Here is a 19461-nt window from a genome sequence, read left to right on the forward strand (position 1 = left end):
TCCACCCAAATGCAACAAAGTGTAAAAATTTCAAATTTAGTCACGGAGTGTGCCGCAGCCTCAACTTTACCCAAATTCTGGGTCTTTTAGTGAAGCTTAGGGCTAGTGGTCGACGATCACCTTAGTATTTCCTGTTTTCTTGTTATTTAATGCCGACAAATTATACTGTATTTTTTTTGTCTTTCTGATGCCTGATTCAGTTTTTTTTTTTTTTTTTTTTTTTTTTCTGTTTAAGGTGCAGCTCCATCCTGAGATGGGTGTGGTATTTGTGCTGGAGACCCTCCTGTCCTGTGCACCAACAGCATTTCCTGTATATTTGTTTTGTGAATTGTTCTGTAATTTGTGTCTGTAGCATGGCCCAAGCAGAGGGTCACCCCTTTGTCTGGTCTGCTTGAGGTTTCTTTCTCAGAGGGAGTTTTTCCTTACCACTGTTGCTCTGGGGGTGCTGAATGCACATGATAAAGGGTTGAAAGCCCTGAGATCATTTGCTGATGAGAATCTGGGGGAGGATGGAACCAAGGACTTCTTTGCCACACTACCCCAGCTGCAGCTCAAAACCTTTACTTCGATGGGGAAGAAGAAACGTGGGTCTGAAGTAACCCAAGCATCGGTACTGAAGTCAACCAGAGACTTGTTTGGCCACCTTCTGTTTATTGGCCAAACTAATGAGCTTTCTATGGAAAACCTGCTGAGCTACCCATTGGGCCCCCTCTCCATTGAAAGCCCAGATGGAGGTCTCATCAAAACGGTGAAGGCGACACTACTCAAGGCATTAGAAGAAGATGCAGAGCCACTGACAACCATTCCACCTGATGCAGCCTGGATAGTTTATGCGATGGCCATCCTTCAGGCAACCAAGACCCTCAGCCAGCATGACCTACTCAGTGTCGTCACTTATCATGCGTAGCAGTTGTATATTTAGACATAAGCTGACTTGAAATTACTTGCTCCACAATATGGAAATATGCAAATGTTCAAACACTTTTTGTGAAATAAAGGTTTTCTATATTTTAACTGGATGTCTGATAACTTTTTCACCTTTCATGTATTTGTATTTCACTGCTTTCATGTATATGAAATACTTTACCCCTTCTGATGAAGTTTATTAGTGTTCTACCCAAATTACCTAATTCCGCAGTTTTTGCATTATTTTAGCATACCACCTTTTTAAATTTCAAAAAACATTGGTCGGACACTTTTGGGAAGGGGTAATGTTTTGAAATTATCTTATAGATTTAAAAAAAAAATCATGAAACCGATGATGGCAGCAAACTTTAACTATAAGGGCCTTTTGGAAATCAGCCCCAGGACTAATACTCCAACAAAGGAAGAAATGTTGCAGAGGTGTTTCCTTGTCTTCAGGGAAAAAACAGGGTTTCTATCTAAAGAAAAAAAACCTAATTAAAAGGGTGCGGTTTTTCAAGATAAAAAAAAAAAGATTTGCTTTGGCCCACTACAATTTTATTTATTAGCATTTGAATAGGGGTTTCATAATATGACACTGTCTATGATCAAAATTGACATTGTCTGGGGAAAAAAAAAAATCAATAGTTTCCCTGAAGGGGAAACATTCAAATGAACAGACGACCTTGAACTACGTTTGGTAGCAACCCATACAGTCTGTGGTAGTGGCCATAGTGACTTCATCGATCACTCTGGGGCTTCTCCCGATTTGCGCGAGAAATTCTTGGAAGCACACAGCGACAGCCAATAAGAGTAGCGAGGCATGATGATGTCAACTCAAGCTAAACAATCCAAGATGGAGGAAAACACTCTGAAACGGCTTATTTTTGTATAAATCTAATCTGTTTAATATATAGTTTGTAAAAGTTAGTGAGAAACAAACACTTCTAAATATAAAAATGCTGTTTTTGAAACCAGATAATGCCTCTGAAGTAATTTACAAGACATCTTACGGATGTGAGCGTGGATGCCTCCTGTATGCTCATCACACAGTGATTCAATGAATAGTTTAATATTATGCACTATAGAAGAATAAATGTCTAAATATAAAACATTCAGTTTTTTGCATTTCCATACCATCCCTACTTTTTTGGAATGTGTTGCAGGCCTTAAATGGAGGAATCAATGCAAACAACTAAATTAAGTTGACCACACAAAAACATTAAATATCTTTGGTTATGCTGTCTAGATTGAAAATACAACCCCTGGCAAAAATTATGGAATCACCGACCTCGGAGGATGTTCATTCAGTTGTTTAATTTTGGAGGAAAAAAGCAGATCACAGACATGACACAAAACTAAAGTCATTTCAAATGGCAACTTTCTGGTTTTAAGAAACACTATAAGAAATCAGGAAAAAAAATTGTGGCAGTCAGTAATGGTTACTTTTTAGACCAAGCAGAGGGAAAAAAATATGGAATCACTCAATTCTGAGGAATAAATTATGGAATCATGAAAAACAAAAGAACGCTCCAACACATCACTAGTACTTTGTTGCACCACCTCTGGCTTTTATAACAGCCTGCAGTCTCTGAGGCATGGACTTAATGAGTGACAAACAGTACTCTTCATCAATCTGGCTCCAACTTTCTCTGATTGCTGTTGCCAGATCAGCTTTGCAGGTTGGAGCCTTGTCATGGACCATTTTCTTCAACTTCCACCAAAGATTTTCAATTGGATAGATCCGGGACTATTTGCAGGCCATGACATTGACCCTATGTGTCTTTTTGGAAGGAATGTTTTCACAGTTTTTGCTCTATGGCAAGAGGCATTATCATCTTGAAAAATGATTTCATCATCCCCAGACATCCTTCCAATTGATGGGATAAGAAAGTGTCCAAAATATCAACGTAAACCTTGGCATTTATTGATGATGTAATAACAGCCATCTCCCCAGTGCCTTTACCTGACATGCAGCCCCATATCATCAATGACTGTGGAATTTAAATGTTCTCTTCAGGCAGTCATCTTTATAAATCTCGTTGGAACGGCACCAAACAAAGTTCCAGCATCATCACCTTGCCCAATGCAGATTCGAGATTCATCACTGCATATGACTTTCATCCAGTCATCCACAGTCCACGATTGCTTTTCCTTACCCATTGTCACCCTTGTTTTTTCTGTTTAGGTGTTAATGATGGCTTCGTTATCTTTTCTGTATGTAAATCCCACTTCCTTTAGGCGGTTTCCTACAGTTTGGTCACAGACTTTGACTCCTGTTTCCTCTCATTCATTCATTTGTTTTGTGCATTTTCGATTTTTGAGACATATTGCTTTAAGTTTTCTGTCTTGGCGCTTTGATGTCTTCCTTGGTCTACCAGTATGTTTGCCTTTAACAACCTTCCCATGTTGTTTGTATTTGGTCCAGAGTTTAGGCACAGCTGACTGAACAACCAACATCTTTTGCAACATTGCGTGATGATTTGCCCTCTTAAAGTGTTTGATATCCTCTCCTTGTTTCAATTGACATCTCTCGTGTTGGAGCCATGATTCATGTCAGTCCACTTGGTGCAACAGCTCTCCAAGGTCACTCGTTTTTAGATGCAGACTAACAAGCAGATCTGATTTGATGCAGGTGTTAGTTTTGGGGATGAAAATTTACAGGGTGATTCCATAATTTTTTCCTCAGAATTGAGTGAGTCCATATTTTTTTCCCTCTGCTTGGTCTAAAAAAGTAACCGTTACTGACTGCCACAATTTTTTTTTTCCCTGATTTCTTATAGTGTTTCTTAAAGCCAGATAGTTGCCATTTGAAATTACTTTAGTTTTGTTTCATGTCTGTGATCTGCTTTTTTTCTACAAAATTAAACAACTGAATGAACTCCTCCGAGGCCGGTGATTCCATAATTTTTGCCAGGGGTTGTATAAGTCAAGTAAGTATGAGTCATTGCAGTTATTGCACTGAGTTGGCGTTTTGCTTGTGCTTGCTCTGGGGGGTTGTTAAGGTTAAATCTTACTCGTGTGAAGCACCTTGAGGCAGCTTTGTTGTGATTTGGCGTTGTATTTTTTTTTTTTTTTTCTTTCTTAATTTAACCTCTATTTAACCAGTTTAGTCCCACGGAGATCCAGATTTCTTTTGCAAAGGAGACCTGGACAATTATAAAGTTTCTAATTCACCTAACCTGCATGTTTTTAAATGTGGGTGGAAGCCGGAGCACCTGCAAGAAACTCATGCAAACACGAGGAGAACATGCAAACTCTACACAGAAAGGCCACAGCTGGGAATCGATCCTGTGACCTTTTTGCTGTGAGGCAACAGTGCTAACTACTAATGCGTGGTTCACACAGCAGGATTTTAAAATTATCTGTAGGTTTCCAAAACCTGAGAGACCACACACGTGGAGATTTTAAAAAATCATAGATCTAACAGGTTTGGTCGTACAGTGTGTGGTGTCCTGCCACACGGTAAAAACACACACCACACAGATTTCACACACGAACATTCCCAGGTCAAACAAGAAATCTCGCAAAATCTCTCGAGATTAAACATGATTTCAGAGTAAAGAAACTGAGATAGTTTGTGGACTATTTACAACGGGGAAAAAAAGATACAAAAAGAAAAGGCGTTCTTTAAAGGAGACGGCGCGCCCACCGGACTTTCTGGTAAAGCCTGGTTCACATGGCAAGATAATTAGGCCGATATCGGACCCAATCTTCCCCTTCCGACAATCTTAAGAATGCCCCGACAAGCTTGATGGTGCTAAAGATAATCTTATCAGATATTCCTGCCATGTGTGGTGTGTTAAGACCACTCTGATCTGCTCAGGACGTCAGGGGTGCTCCGATTGCAAATCAGGGATATTGGATTGTCTTGGCCCGATATTGCAGCGTGTGTTTTGTCCTCCAACCACAAACAAGCATGCAGCCTGCTGAATGTGATGTGCAGACAAACAGAAAGTGAGGTGTCGGACGTACGGAGCGGAAAATAAAATCAAAACGGCTGTTCTGACTTACCAGAAAGTCCGGTGGTCACGCTGTCTCCACTCCTTTAAAGAACGCCTTTTTCTTTTTGCATCGTTTTTTAACCCTCTATTAAATAGTCCGCAAACTATCTCCTTCTGTTTTCCGTGACGTCACATTTAATCTCGAGGGATTTTGCGAGATTTCCTGTCTGACCTGGGAATGCTTGTGTGTAAAATCTGTTTGTGTGTGGTGTGTTGATTTTACCGTGTGGCTGAACATCACACACTGTATGACCAAACCTGTTAGATCTATGATTTTTTTTTTTTTTTTTTTTTTTTTTTAATCTTCACGTGATAGGTGTAACAGGTTTGGTTATACAGTGTGTGGTGTTCAGCCACACAGTGAAGTCAACACAGCACACATGAACAGATTGGATCATGGACCAACTATGATGTGTTACCGCACTCACCCTGAGGTTTGTGGTGGTCTGTGTCTTTTTGCCACCTGCCTGTCTTCTCTCCCTGTCTGTCTGTCAGTGAGGTCGGAGGAGGCCCTCTACCTGTTGGCCACGTGTTACTACCGTTCTGGGAAGCCTTATAAGGCTTACAGGCTGCTGAAGGCTCATAGCTGCTCCACACCGCAAGTTCGATACCTGCTGGCAAAGTGCTGCGTGGAGCTGAGCAAGTAAGTTCACACCCACACCCAGGGATGCATCAGTCCTGGTATCCATGTCCTGAGTCCAAAATGACAGGCTTCATTTGGTATATTGGTCACTGGTGAGGCTGTAGTGATTTACGAGTCTCCAGTGACATACTGAAGTAAAAGTTGAATAAAGATGTCCAGTATTTTTTCCTTAATCTGCTCTCTAAAATGTGCATTTTAATCAAAAGACCCTCTGCGGTTTGGTTCTCTTGCAATCTGGTGTTAAGAAAATTTGTGCTACATTAGGGGTAAGTAATATATATTGTCGACAATAAAATGATGGTTCTTTTAATTATGGGCATTCTGAAGTTAATTATGACTTTTGAAGTTAACATGACTTTGAGCACGCGTTGAAAGTCAACACTTTGGCTGGAACAAAAGTACATTTAACAGAGGCACCTGGCTGCAGCAGAACATTGTTATAGTCTGGTGGAAAACCAGTGAACCTTGTTTTGAGATATAACAGATGTTTTATTGTTTTATATGGTAGACAAGACCTTACTAAAAGTATTCAAGTTGGGTGGAGTGATTGCATCCTTGGGCAAAGATGAATTTATGAAAGGCAATCATGTCAGCCATCATCAATCTGGTATCTAAAATGGATTATGGTCAGATCTCTTTATCGAGAGCACATTTATGTGATACGGTCAACGTCATGGAGGAATAGGTGGCATAACCCTTAGGGGTGTCGGAAAAAATCGATTCACGTCCAAATCGCGATTCTTATTTATTATGATTCTGAATCAATCCAAAATGTACAAGAATCGATTTTTTTAAAAAGCATTTTTTAAAACATTTTCTTACTTACTCACTGCGTGTACTGTTTGTCAGGCAATGGCTTCCGTATTACAGCATCCCCGCGAGGGGGGGGGGGTCCGGCGCGCTTCAAATATTCGTGAGCTGCAGCTTAGCATGGCGTACGAAGAGCTAATTCAGCCAGCACTGTCTTTGCTGAAGGCAAATGTTTGGGCGCATTTTGGATTTTATTATTTGCTGCGTAAGAAGGAGCTTGACATGACTTATGCAGTGTGCAAAATCTGCAAAATGAAAGTCAAGTACTTCGGAAACACTTCAAATCCACAAGCCCACATGCTACTCCATCACCCGGAGCTAAAAGGAGCAGAGCAGTGGTATCTGCTGACTACTGACCAGTGCTTCGCTAAACTGTCAGCCAACTCTGAACGAGCAAAGCAGTTAAGTAAATTTACATCTAGAATCACTTGATTAACCTTGTAAAGCTGCATTTTCTTAAACATAAACATTTTTTAAGTAATATAACTATTTCTCAGAGCTTTTTGAATTGAAAATCGATACTGAATCGACTCGCCACCCCAAGAATCAGAATCGAATTGAATCGTGAGTTGTTGTACAATTCTGGCCAAGTTGGAACCAATTTCTCTGGCACAGAATGTATCACCTGCTCCGGAGTCCATCCTGAGAATGATCAAAGCATGGCTGTTCATCTTCACAGCCGTGCTCCACAACTTGCTGTAGCTGCTCTACTGCTCGTATTTCTTGCTCAGACTTTTATGCCTGCCATGGGGATAGTGATTGCAGGAACCCACAAACAACCAGCGTACGTGAAGAGGAAAATGAGGAATTTGATGAAGAGGAAGATGTTGATGCAGGGTCTCTTTAGCTCTGTTAAATGTGAACATTGACACATGATCATTTCAGTGAGTATATTATTAAAGTTAAAATCCAGTTGTGAAATAGACTTCATTGTGAATATTTGCTGGAGAATAGTTCTGCTCATATTTTGGCGAATGTGACTGTGTGAAGAATGTGAAGATTGTATATTGGCCATGTAAATATAATGTAGCTACTACTTATTTTCAACATAAGGTCTAAAATATATTTCCTGGTTTTAGAACCTTCATATATGCTTTAGGAGTATGCATTTGTCTTGTTTGTCATTTAAAATATGCTTTGTGGCATTACAAGTAGATGTCTGTGTCAATAAGGCATACAGGTATGATGTAATAAGGATTTTTGAGGTAAAGGTGAACTTTATGCATGCTGAAATGTAATTAAGAATATAATAAATGATGAATTTGATTATCTAGTTGTCTTCTTCTACCTAACAAACATACATTTTGCCACAAAAAGGAGGTCTATGTCAATTAGAAGGTGAGATAAATCCATTTAAAGATATTTCTTGTGGGTGACTGTGGCCATTTTGAATTTTGGTCATAAAAAATTTTGCCCAAGGGTATCTTCAGTAAGGTCTTGTTTACCATATAAAACAATAAACCATTATAAACCGTTATATTTCAAAACAAGGTTACACAAAAAATCTCATTCTGCCACCGGACTGTTGCCAGATTGGGTGATTCTGAATTTTATGTTCCGGGTAAAGAATGGAATTGGGCAGAAGAATAAAAATATAACACTTGGAATCACTTCAGACTTAGGGATGGGTATTGATAAGGTTTTATCTATCAATGCCATTATCGATTCTGCTTATTGATCCGATTCCCTTATCAATACCTCTTGTGAATTTTGTACTCAAAGTAGGCTTTACAGGTTTTCTATGTATTTTTTTGAGTCTTAAAGTAAATAAATATGAAATTGGTCACTGTATCCTTGATCTCTGGACATAAATAAAAATAAACAAAATCTGTAGTTTTTGTCAAAAGCATTTCCTTTCAGACATTTTGGCATAAATGTCTCTCCATACCGCTGAGCTGAGCTCATCCGGCTGCTGCACGTCGGCACAAGACGTCTGTAAAGCGAAATAAAACAATGAAGCAAAAGAAGATTTATGTGCTGGATGTGGATCAATCTCACTAGCATGGAGGTGGTTTGGATTCAGAAAGATGGCTGTTGTTCAAAAGACAGTAATATGTAGGAAACATGTTGCTGTTAAAATCAGCTTCACAATAAACTAATTTCCACACCTGCTAACTAACCACAGCAAAGAATATGAAGATTAAGAAAAGCCTAAATCAACTTCAGTGCCTGCACAACACACTAGTGGGCTGGTTAACTTGAAAGACGGGGACAGACTGGACAAAAGCGCCATACTTGGCATGTGTGTTCTTTATGAGCAAAATGGCAATTCTTTGCTAGGTGCTATTGACGCAGGTCACCTTTTAAGTCAATTCAGTTTCATAATATATTGAGAAATCACAATATAATTTATCCCCTTCATGAGTATAGGATGGAACCGTCCACCCCCCAGACGCCCTCATTTTGATTGCAGAAAGAAACCTGAATCAGACCATGCTACAATAAGAAAATGTCAAAGCACAACAACGAATTGTCAAACATGCAAAGGCAGATATGATGGAACTGAGCATACTAAGTCCAACAACTAACCATATCAAGTCCAGTGGTCACAGTGATGAACAGTCAAATAGGTGGTAAAGAGTCAAAATCGTGACCCAAGTCCAGATTCAAGTCCAACAAACCATAGCAACCCCAGCTGCATTTCTAATTCAGTGATGAAAGTTTTCTGGAAATTACTGGAAATCAGTGTTTTTACTCACGTGGTGAACATTTCCAGTTTATTTTTGAGAACATATGTCAGAATCCATTCATTCATTTCCACGCCCAAGTAGTTGGTGGCAGTAATTCTCCATGTTGGTTTGCAAGCCGCCAGTAAGCGCCGAAAAAGAGGTTTTTTTTTTTCTTTTGGGTTAAGGGAGTTTATTAAATCATGTTTTTGGGGACTGCACGGTGGTTCTCCTAATGGTTTACTTTGACATAAAAAGTTATGAGCTGAATTTGTTTCCCAGTAATCATGCATTAAGTGAAGCTAACAGATTAAGCTAAAAATGCTAATTCCGTTAGCATATAGATGAGAGTTTAATTCTCAGAAAAATACAAGTTGTGTGAAAAGACGGGGGTTGAAAAATTGACTTGACCCAACAGAAAATTAATTTTTAAAATTAATTTTTTGGAGATTAATTTGGTGGGTAGGTAGACCTGAAAATGCACCTGAATCCATCTGAGATTTCAAATACCCACACCCCCTGCCAGGGGCTTCAGGCCTTTTGGCCCTTGCCAAGAATGTTCAGCCTTTTTTTTTTTTTTTGTTGGTGTTGAACCTCTACTGGTGGTTGGCTCTCACTGCGGTATTGTATCACTTCCTGTTCTGGAGCACAGCGGTGTTTTGCTGTATCTGTTAGCTGTTTAATCTGCGCAGTTAGATTGATCTAGTTAACTAGATAAAGATTTGTTTCACAGTGTAATCTTCACGTGCCTTAACTAAAGCACTCCCTCTGCTGAATCACCTCTAAATTATTTACACATTATTCACTTTGCGTGTTTTTAGGAATCCGCTAGCTTAGTGCAGCTACTAGCTCTTAGCCGGTTTAGCATGGCGGCTTCTCCTGTCTCTCCCGCACTTTTCTGCTCTGGGTGTGAAATGTTTAGTTATTCCTCGGCCTCCTTTAGCAGTAATGGTACTTGTAATAAGTGTAGCTTATTCGTAGCTTTGGAGGCCAGGCTGGGCGAATTGGAGACTCGGCTCCGCACCGTGGAAAATTCTACAGCTAGCCAGGCCCCTGTAGTCGGTGCGGACCAAGGTAGCTTAGCCGCCGTTAGTTCCCTCCCGGCAGATCCCGAGCAGCCGGGAAAGCAGGCCGACTGGGTGACTGTGAGGAGGAAGCATAGTCCTAAACAGAAGCCCCGTGTACACCGCCAACCCGTTCACATCTCTAACCGTTTTTCCCCACTCGACGACACACCCGCTGAGGATCAAACTCTGGTTATTGGCGACTCTGTTTTGAGAAATGTGAAGTTAGCGACACCAGCAACCATAGTCAATTGTCTTCCGGGGGCCAGAGCATGCGACATTGAAGGAAATTTGAAACTGCTGGCTAAGGCTAAGCGTAAATTTGGTAAGATTGTAATTCACGTCGGCAGTAATGACACCCGGTTACGCCAATCAGAGGTCACTAAAATTAATATTGAATCGGTGTGTAACTTTGCAAAAACAATGTCAGACTCTGTAGTTTTCTCTGGGCCCCTACCCAATCGGACCGGGAGTGACATGTTTAGCCGCATGTTCTCCTTGAATTGCTGGCTGTCTGAGTGGTGTCCAAAAAATGAGGTGGGCTTCATAGATAATTGGCAAAGCTTCTGGGGAAAACCTGGTCTTGTTAGGAGAGACGGTATCCATCCCACTTTGGATGGAGCAGCTCTCATTTCTAGAAATCTGGCCAATTTTCTTAAATCCTCCAAACCGTGACTATCCAGGGTTGGGACCAGGAAGCAGAGTTGTAGTCTTACACACCTCTCTGCAGCTTCTCTCCCCCTGCCATCCCCTCATTACCCCATCCCCGTAGAGACGGTGCCTGCTCCCAGACCACCAATAACCAGTAAAAATCTATTTAACTATAAAAATTCAAAAAGAAAAAATAATATAGCACCTTCAACTGCACCACAGACTAAAACAGTTAAATGTGGTCTATTAAACATTAGATCTCTCTCTTCTAAGTCCCTGTTAGTAAATGATATAATAATGGATCAACATATTGATTTATTCTGCCTTACAGAAACCTGGTTACAGCAGGATGAATGTTAGTTTAAATGAGTCAACACCCCCGAGTCACACTAACTGCCAGAATGCTCGTAGCACGGGCCGAGGCAGAGGATTAGCAGCAATCTTCCACTCCAGCTTATTAATTAATCAAAAACCCAGACAGAGCTTTAATTCATTTGAAAGCTTGTCTCTTAGTCTTGTGCATCCAAATTGGAAGTCCCAAAAAACAGTTTTATTTGTTGTTATCTATCGTCCTCCTGGTCGTTACTGTGAGTTTCTCTGTGAATTTTCAGACCTTTTGTCTGACTTAGTGCTTAGCTCAGATAAGATAATTATAGTGGGCGATTTTAACATCCACACAGATGCTAAGAATGACAGCCTCAACACTGCATTTAATCTATTGTTAGACTCGATTGGCTTTGCTCAAAATGTAAATGAGTCCACCCACCACTTTAATCATACCTTAGATCTTGTTCTGACTTATGGTATGGAAATTGAAGACTTGACAGTATTCCCTGAAAACTCTGATGGACTACCCAGCAGTGGGGAATAAGTTTCATTACAGTAGAAGTCTTTCAGAAAGTGCTGTAACTAGGTTTAAGGATATGATTCCTTCTTTATGTTCTCCAATGCCATATACCAACACAGGGCAGAGTAGCTACCTAAACTCTGAGTGAGATAGATTATCTCATCAATAGTTTTATATCCTCATTGAGGACAACTTTGGATGCTGTAGCTCCTCTGAAAAAGAGAGCCTTAAATCAGAAGTGCCTGACTCCGTGGTATAACTCACAAACTCGCAGCTTAAAGCAGATAACCTGTAAGTTGGAGAGGAAATGGCATCTCACTAATTTAGAAGATCTTCACTTAGCCTGGAAAAAGAGTCTGTTGCTCTATTTAAAAAAAAAAACCTCCGTAAAGCCAGGACATCTTACTACTCATCACTAATTGAAGAAAATAAGAACAACCCCAGGTTTCTTTTCAGCACTGTAGCCAGGCTGACAGAGTCAGAGCTCTATTGAGCCGAGTATTCCTTTAACTTTAACTAGTAATGACTTCATGACTTTCTTTGCAAATAAAATTTTAACTGTTAGAGAAAAATTACTCATAACCATCCCAAAGGCATATCATTCTCTTTGGCTGCTTTCAGTGATGCCGGTATTTGGTTAGACTCTTTCTCTCCGATTCTTCTGTCTGAGTTATTTTCATTAGTTACTTCCTCCAAACCATCAACATGTCTATTAGACCCCATTCCTACCAGGCTGCTCAAGGAAGCCCTACCATTAATTAATGCTTTGATCTTAAATATGATCAATCTGTCTTTATTAGTTGGCTATGTACCACAGGCTTTTAATGTGGCAGTAATTAAACCATTACTTTAAAAGCCATCACTTGACCCAGCTATCTTAGCTAATTATAGGCCAATCTCCAACCTTCCTTTTCTCTCAAAAATTCTTGAAAGGGTAGTTGTAAAACAGCTAACTGATCATCTGCAGAGGAATGGTCTATTTGAAGAGTTTCAGTCAGGGTTTAGAATTCATCATAGTACAGAAACAGCATTAGTGAAGGTTACAAATGATCTTCTTATGGCCTCAGACAGTGGACTCATCTCTGTGCTTGTTCTGTTAGACCTCAGTGCTGCTTTTGATACTGTTGATCATAAAATTTTATTACAGAGATTACAGCATGCCATAGGTATTAAAGGCACTGCGCTGCGTTGGTTTGAATCATATTTATCTAATAGATTACAATTTGTTCATGTAAATGGGGACTCTTCTTCACAGACTAAGGTTAATTGGTCTAGCACAGGTTCTGTGCTAGGACCAGTTTTATTCACTTTATACATGGTTCCCTTAGGCAGTATTATTGGACTGCATTGCTTAAATTTTCATTGTTACGCAGATGATACTCAGCTTTATCTATCCATGAAGCCAGAGGACACACACCAATTAGCTAAACTACAGACATAAAGACATGGATGCCCTCTAATTTCCTGCTTTTAAACTCAGATAAAACTGAAGTTATTGTACTTGGCCCCACAAATCTTAGAAACATGGTGTCTAACCAGATCCTTACTCTGGATGGCATTACCCTGACCTCTAGTAATACTGTGAGAAATCTTGGAGTCATTTTTGATCAGGATATGTCATTCAGTGCGCATATTAAACAAATATGTAGGACTGCTTTTTTGCATTTGCGCAATATCTCTAAAATTAGAAAGGTCTTGTCTCAGAGTGATGCTGAAAAACTAATTCATGCATTTATTTCCTCTAGGCTGGACTATTGTAATTCATTATTATCAGGTTGTCCTAAAAGTTCCCTGAAAAGCCTTCAGTTAATTCAAAATGCTGCAGCTAGAGTACTGACAGGGACTAGGAGAGAGCATATTTCACCCATATTGGCCTCTCTTCATTGGCTTCCTGTTAACTCTAGAATAGAATTTAAAATTCTTCTTCTTACTTATAAGGTTTTGAATAATCAGGTCCCATCTTATCTTAGGGACCTCATAGTACCATATCACCCCAATAGAGCGCTTCGCTCTCAGACTGCAGGCTTACTTGTAGTTCCTAGGGTTTGTAAGAGTAGAATGGGAGGCAGACCCTTCAGCTTTCACGCTCCTCTCCTCTGGAACCAGCTCCCAATTTGGATCAAGGAGACAGACACCGTCTCTACTTTTAAGATTAGGCTTAAAACTTTCCTTTTTGCTAAAGCTTATAGTTAGGGCTGGATCAGGTGACCCTGAACCATCCCTTAGTTATGCTGCTGTAGACTTAGACTGCTGGGGGGTTCCCATGATGCACTGAGTGTTTCTTTCTCTTTCCTCTGTATGCACCACTCTGCATTTAATCATTGGTGATTGATCTCTGCTCTCTTCCACAGCATGTCTTTTTCCTGGTTCTCTCCCTCAGCCCCAACCAGTCCCAGCAGAAGACTGCCCTTCCCTGAGCCTGGTTCTGCTGGAGGTTTCTTCCTGTTAAAAGGGAGTTTTTCCTTCCCACTGTCGCCAAGTGCTTGTTCACAGGGGGTCGTTTTGACCGTTGGGGTTTTTCTGTAATTATTGTATGGCTTTGCCTTGCAATATGAAGCACCTTGGGGCAACTGTTTGTTGTGATTTGGCGCTATATAAATGAAATTGATTTGATTTGATTTTTTTTCCATGGCCCACTTTCATCACTGTAATTCCCCAGTCTTCATGTTAGTGTTCAGCTGGCCACGCCACCCAAACATCTCCATAAAATTCATGTGACGCGCCTCTTCCATCAGACATCTGATGAGCCGGTGGTGATCCTTTTGCAACTTCATCATACTTGAAATCTCCAACAGGAACACAGATCAGAAATCAATCAGCCATAAAGAAGAACTCAACGTTAGCTTCGGTTTCGTTTTGTTCCTCTTTCGTTCCTTTTGTGCTCTTGATTCACAGGCTGTTCGGTGATAGGAAAAGTCAAAAGCAAATTCGTCCACCTTTTCTTGACGATTTGTTAAATTTTTCCTTTTTTCACTTTGTTCGGGAATCATATGCCATGTGACCGGGCCATAATGGGATCGAAAAATCACCTTAAGAAGCCGGGGGTTCGGGGTCTGCTTAGGCTTCAACCCTGCTGAAGCTTTTGCTTTATGGGCTTCTAAAGGGCCTTGTTTGGTGTATGTGTGGTTTTTTTTTTTTGTTTTTTTTTTTTAAACTTCAAAATGTAGAGTAATCGGAAATTAATCTTGAAGTAAACAAACAAACAAAACATTTGTAAGGATTTTCTATAGTAAACTGTCTAAATTGTTATTACAGTTCTGATGCTCCTGTGCAGTGCCAGACATTTCTACACGCTTCCATGTTTTGGCCTGATGTCTTGATCATTTCTTTTGGCTTTAAAGTAAGGCTGTAACAAAGATTAAAAGAAAAAAAAAAAGGATTATGGCTTTACTTAATATTTGGCCCTCAAAATGCAGGCAATAGTGTTTCAGAGGGATATAAACGTAAAAATTTACTTGTGCCTGCAGTGCGGCTGTGCTCAGGCTGGGGGAGCGCTGAGACTGTGACACTGGGATATGTTCTCCCCGATGGAATGGAGGACATCTCATTTTGGGGAAACACAGTTTTGGTCAGTTGTAGTATGCTTTCTGTTTTACAAAGTTTGGCAAGAGGTGTCATTTTATTTCAAACATCAATTCACTTTAAAGTTATTGATTCGAATGATCCGTCTTTCCACCTTTACTCGTCAGTGAACTGCAGCAAATCCCACATCACACACACGGAGCAGAGGATATTATCATCATTATTATTATTATTTTCATGAGGGACAGTAACTTTAATTTACGAACCAGTCCACAGCAGAGAACCGCGTCGTTGGCTGCCCCACAAAAAAAAAGGCACGTTAATGATAAACGAATCAAAAATGTCTGTCTGAAATGTTGGATGATTCGAGCAGAAAGAGTCCAGTTTAGTGACTTTAATCAGCAGAGAAAGGTGAGTCACGACTGACATCTTTAAATGGCTTTGCTATTAGGTTGATGAATAAATTGTGGCCCCGGCTGCTTCTAAATCTGAATCACGGGGTCTACACAATCAACGTAGACAAATGATCATTTTCCCGTTACACACCCTCAAAAACAGTGTAACTGCAGATATTTAATCTTTTTGTGCTGGTGTATTCGTCATACAAAAACAGATGGGCTTTAAATTTGAAAGACTCCACAGAGTCAGACTTTTATCTCAGCGAGTAAGCTATTCCACAGAGCAGATGCTGAAAAAGAAAAAGCTCTTACCTGGTGACTTAACGTTTGGAACACACAGTAATCCTGCATCCTGAGAACACAGAGCATGTGTCGCTACCAAAGGTTTAATTGGTTCAGCCAGATATGGAGTTGCTAATCCTTGAAGGATTTTGTATATTAGTAACAAAACCTTAAACTGTAACCACATATGGTCAGGAAGCCAGTAGAGCGCGGCCAAAATCAGGGTGATAGGGTCAGCCTTTCTTCTCCTCATCAGAACTCGAGCAGCAGCATTTTGAATCATTTGAAGACCTCTTATACTTGTCTGCAGTAAGGCAGAAAAGGGTACATGACAGCAATCTATTCCAGAAGAGAGAAAGGCCTGAATCAGTGTGTCTGCATCTGCCATACACAGAAAAGATAGAATCTTTGCAGTATTGCAGAGATGAGAGAAAGCATTTTGGCTCATTTCTCTTTTTGGGTTAAAGGACAGTGTGGGATCAAAGGTCACCCTGCGATTTATTTATTTATTTTTTTACTTCATCGCTGCGATGAATGACACAGGAATCCAATGTTAATGTTTGCTGATCAAGCTGGTGTTTGTGTCTCACAGGACCAGTGACCATTAACTCAGTCTTACCAGAATTTGAGTAAGAAATTACTGTACATCCATTTCCTCAAATTTACTAAAAAAAAAAAACAAAACAAAAAAACAACAACAAAAAAAACACAGCCTTTACCATGAAGCTCAAAATTGAGCTCAGGTGCGTCCTGTTTCCACTGATCCTTGAGATGTTTCTACAGCTTAAGGGACCTGAAGAAACAAAATTCTCTGAGACAAAGATGAACTCTTTCACGTTGAATTCCAGGCATCATGTTTGGAGGAAACCAGGCATCATCCCTACAGTGAAACACGGTGGTGGTGACAGCATGCTGTGGGGATTTTTTTTTCAGCGGCGTGAACTGGGAGACTACAACCCCAATTCCAATGAAGTTGGAATGTTGTGTAAAATGTAAATAAAACAGAATTCAATGATTTGCAAATCCTCTTTATTACCTATATTCAGTTGAATACACCACAAAGACAAGATATTTAATGTTCAAATTGATAGACTTTTTTGTTTTTGTGCAAATATTTGCTAATTTTGAAATGGATGCCTGCAACACATTTCAAAAAAGTTGGGACGGGGCAACAAAAGACTGGGAAAGTTGATGAATGCTCAAAGAACACCTGTTTGGAACATTCCACAGGTGAACAGGTTAATTGGAAACAGGTGAGTGTCACGATTAGGTATAAAAGCCCAAGCTCATTTGAAATGGACAGACGCAAAGTTGAAAGGTGTGCTGTGGTCTGATGAGTCCACATTTCAAATTGTTTTTGGAAATCATGGACGTCGTGTCCGGACAAAAGAGGAAAAAGACCATCCAGATTGTTACCAGAAAACAGTTCAAAAACCAGCATCTGTGATGGTATGGGACTGTGTTAGTGCCCATGGCATGAGCAACTTACACATCTGTGATGGCACCATCAATGCTGAAAGGTACATCCAGCTTTTTTGAGCAACACATGCTGCCATCCAAGCAACGTCTTTTCAGGGACGTCCCTGCTTATTTCAGTAAGACAATGCCAAGCTACATTCTGCACGTGTTACAACAGCGTGGCTTCGTAGTAAAAGAGTGCGGGTACTAGACTGGCCTGCCCGTAGTCCAGACCTGTCGACCATTGAAAATGTGTGGTGCATTATGAGAGTCAAAGTCAGCTTTATTGTCAAATATGCTCGACATACAGCACAGATGAAATTTCAGTCCTCTCAGACCCACGGTGCAGAGTATAGAATAAAAACTACTACTAAGCTAAGTAAAAAAAATTTACCTTAAATATTACTGATTTACAAAATAAAAATAATATAAGCAGTATAAACAGAGCAGGTCATGTAAGTATAACAGTATGCCCGTTGTGTAAATGGAAAAAGTGTACTATTGTAAACAGTATGACATTAAATACGATAGTGCAATGGATAAGTGTAATACAGTATAACAGTATAATACAGTGGTGCAAGTGGCAGTATGCTGATGATAGTGCAATGACTGTATACTAATGTATCAGTACAGGCGGTTCCTGATGTGATGCAATAGTGCAATGGGGAGGATAAAGTGAGGTGTGCTTGGGCCAAGCAGGGTCGAGGGGGGGGCAGAGAAGGGAGGGAGTTGAGCATCCTGACTGCCTGGTGGAAGAAACTGTCTTTGAGCCTGCTGGTTTTGGCCTGGAGGTTTATGAGTCTCCTGCTTTTCACAGTGCGCTGCAGGGTCTGCGACAGGGTACGGTGCAGGCACCGTACCACACAGTGATGCTGCTGGGCAGGATGCTCTCGATGGTACCCCTGTAGAAGGAGTTCATGATGGGGGTCAGGGCTCCTGCTTTCCTCAGTTTCCGCAGAAAGTAGAGTCGCTGTTGGGCTTTTTTTTGCCAGAGATGTGGTGTTGATGTTCCAGAACAGGTCTTGGGAGATGTGTACACCCAGGAACTTTGTGCTGCTCACCCGATCTACTTCAGCGCCATTGATGGTTAGTGGAGCATGCTGAGTGGGCTCTCTCCTGAAGTCCACGACAATCTCCTTCGTCTTCTCCATGTTCAGGTGGAGATTGTTGTCCATGCACCACGTGGCCAGGTGGCTCACCGCACTCCTGTAGCTTGTCTCATCATTTTTGTTGATGAGGACCCACCACAGTTGTCATCTGCAAACTCGATGAAGAGGTTTGAACTGGATGTAGGTGGGCAGTCGTGCTGTCAGCAGAGTGAGAGGAGGGGTTCAGGCCACACATTTCTTGGCGGGCTCCTGTGTTTCACGTGATGGTGTTGGAGGTGTTGCTACGACCGAACTGCCTGTTGTCTCCCCGTCAGAAGTCCAGCAGCCAGTTGCACAGGGAGGTGTTGAGTCCCAGCGGACTAGTTTGAGGAGGAGCTACTGGGGATGATTGTATTGAATGCTGAGCTGAAGTCGATGAACAGCCATTCTGACGTGCGAGTCATTGGTCTCCAGGTGGGAGGGCTGCTGGAGATAGCATTGATCGGTCGAGAAGTGGACCGATATGCAACAACTGGTAGGGGTCCGGGGGAGGGGGGTAGATTTGATGTGGTCCATGACTAGCCGCTTTGAAGCACTTCATAATGATGGGAGTGAGTGCGGACGGGCGGAGTCATTGTAGCAGAGGAGACGACTTCTTCAGATGATGGTGATGGCTTTTTGAGGCAAGTCGGGACAACAGCTTGTCTCAGCGAGATGTTGAAGATGTCCGTTAAGACATCCGTGAGCTCCTCAGCACAGTCTCTCAGGACCCGGCCAGGAATATCGTCAGGACCAGGGGCTTTCCTCGCGTTGATCCTTCCTCGCGCTCGCCTCACGCTGTCCAAAGATAGTGACAGCACCTGGATGTCAGATGGCGGAGGGATCTTCTGTGCTGGATTGTAGTTGTCTGCCTCAAAGCGAGCAAAGCAGTTGTTCAGCTGATTTCAGCAGAGAGGGGGAGGTGTTGCAGGTCTGCGGGGTGGGCTTATAGACTGTGATGGTCTGAATACCCCGCCATAGATCTCTGAGTCTCTGCTGTCCTTGAAGCGATCATCGACTCTTCTGGAGTACTGTCTCTTAGCCTCTCTGATTCCTCGTGACAGGTTGGCCCTGGCTGTCCAATGG

General features: G+C 41.2%; 1 protein-coding gene across 2 annotated transcripts in view; it reads left to right on the forward strand.

The window, feature by feature from the left end:
- Positions 1 to 19461, forward strand: part of cdc27 (cell division cycle 27) — a 130851-nt gene that overhangs the window by 15915 nt on the left and 95475 nt on the right. For both annotated transcript variants that reach the window (XM_034190077.1, XM_034190078.1), the window contains exon 3: positions 5403 to 5550. In XM_034190077.1, coding sequence (XP_034045968.1) covers positions 5403 to 5550 — 148 coding nt within the window. The remainder of the gene's footprint in view (positions 1 to 5402; positions 5551 to 19461) is intronic.

The sequence above is a fragment of the Thalassophryne amazonica genome, chromosome 16 (genome assembly GCF_902500255.1).
Source record: "Thalassophryne amazonica chromosome 16, fThaAma1.1, whole genome shotgun sequence".
NCBI classification, from domain to species: domain Eukaryota; kingdom Metazoa; phylum Chordata; class Actinopteri; order Batrachoidiformes; family Batrachoididae; genus Thalassophryne; species Thalassophryne amazonica.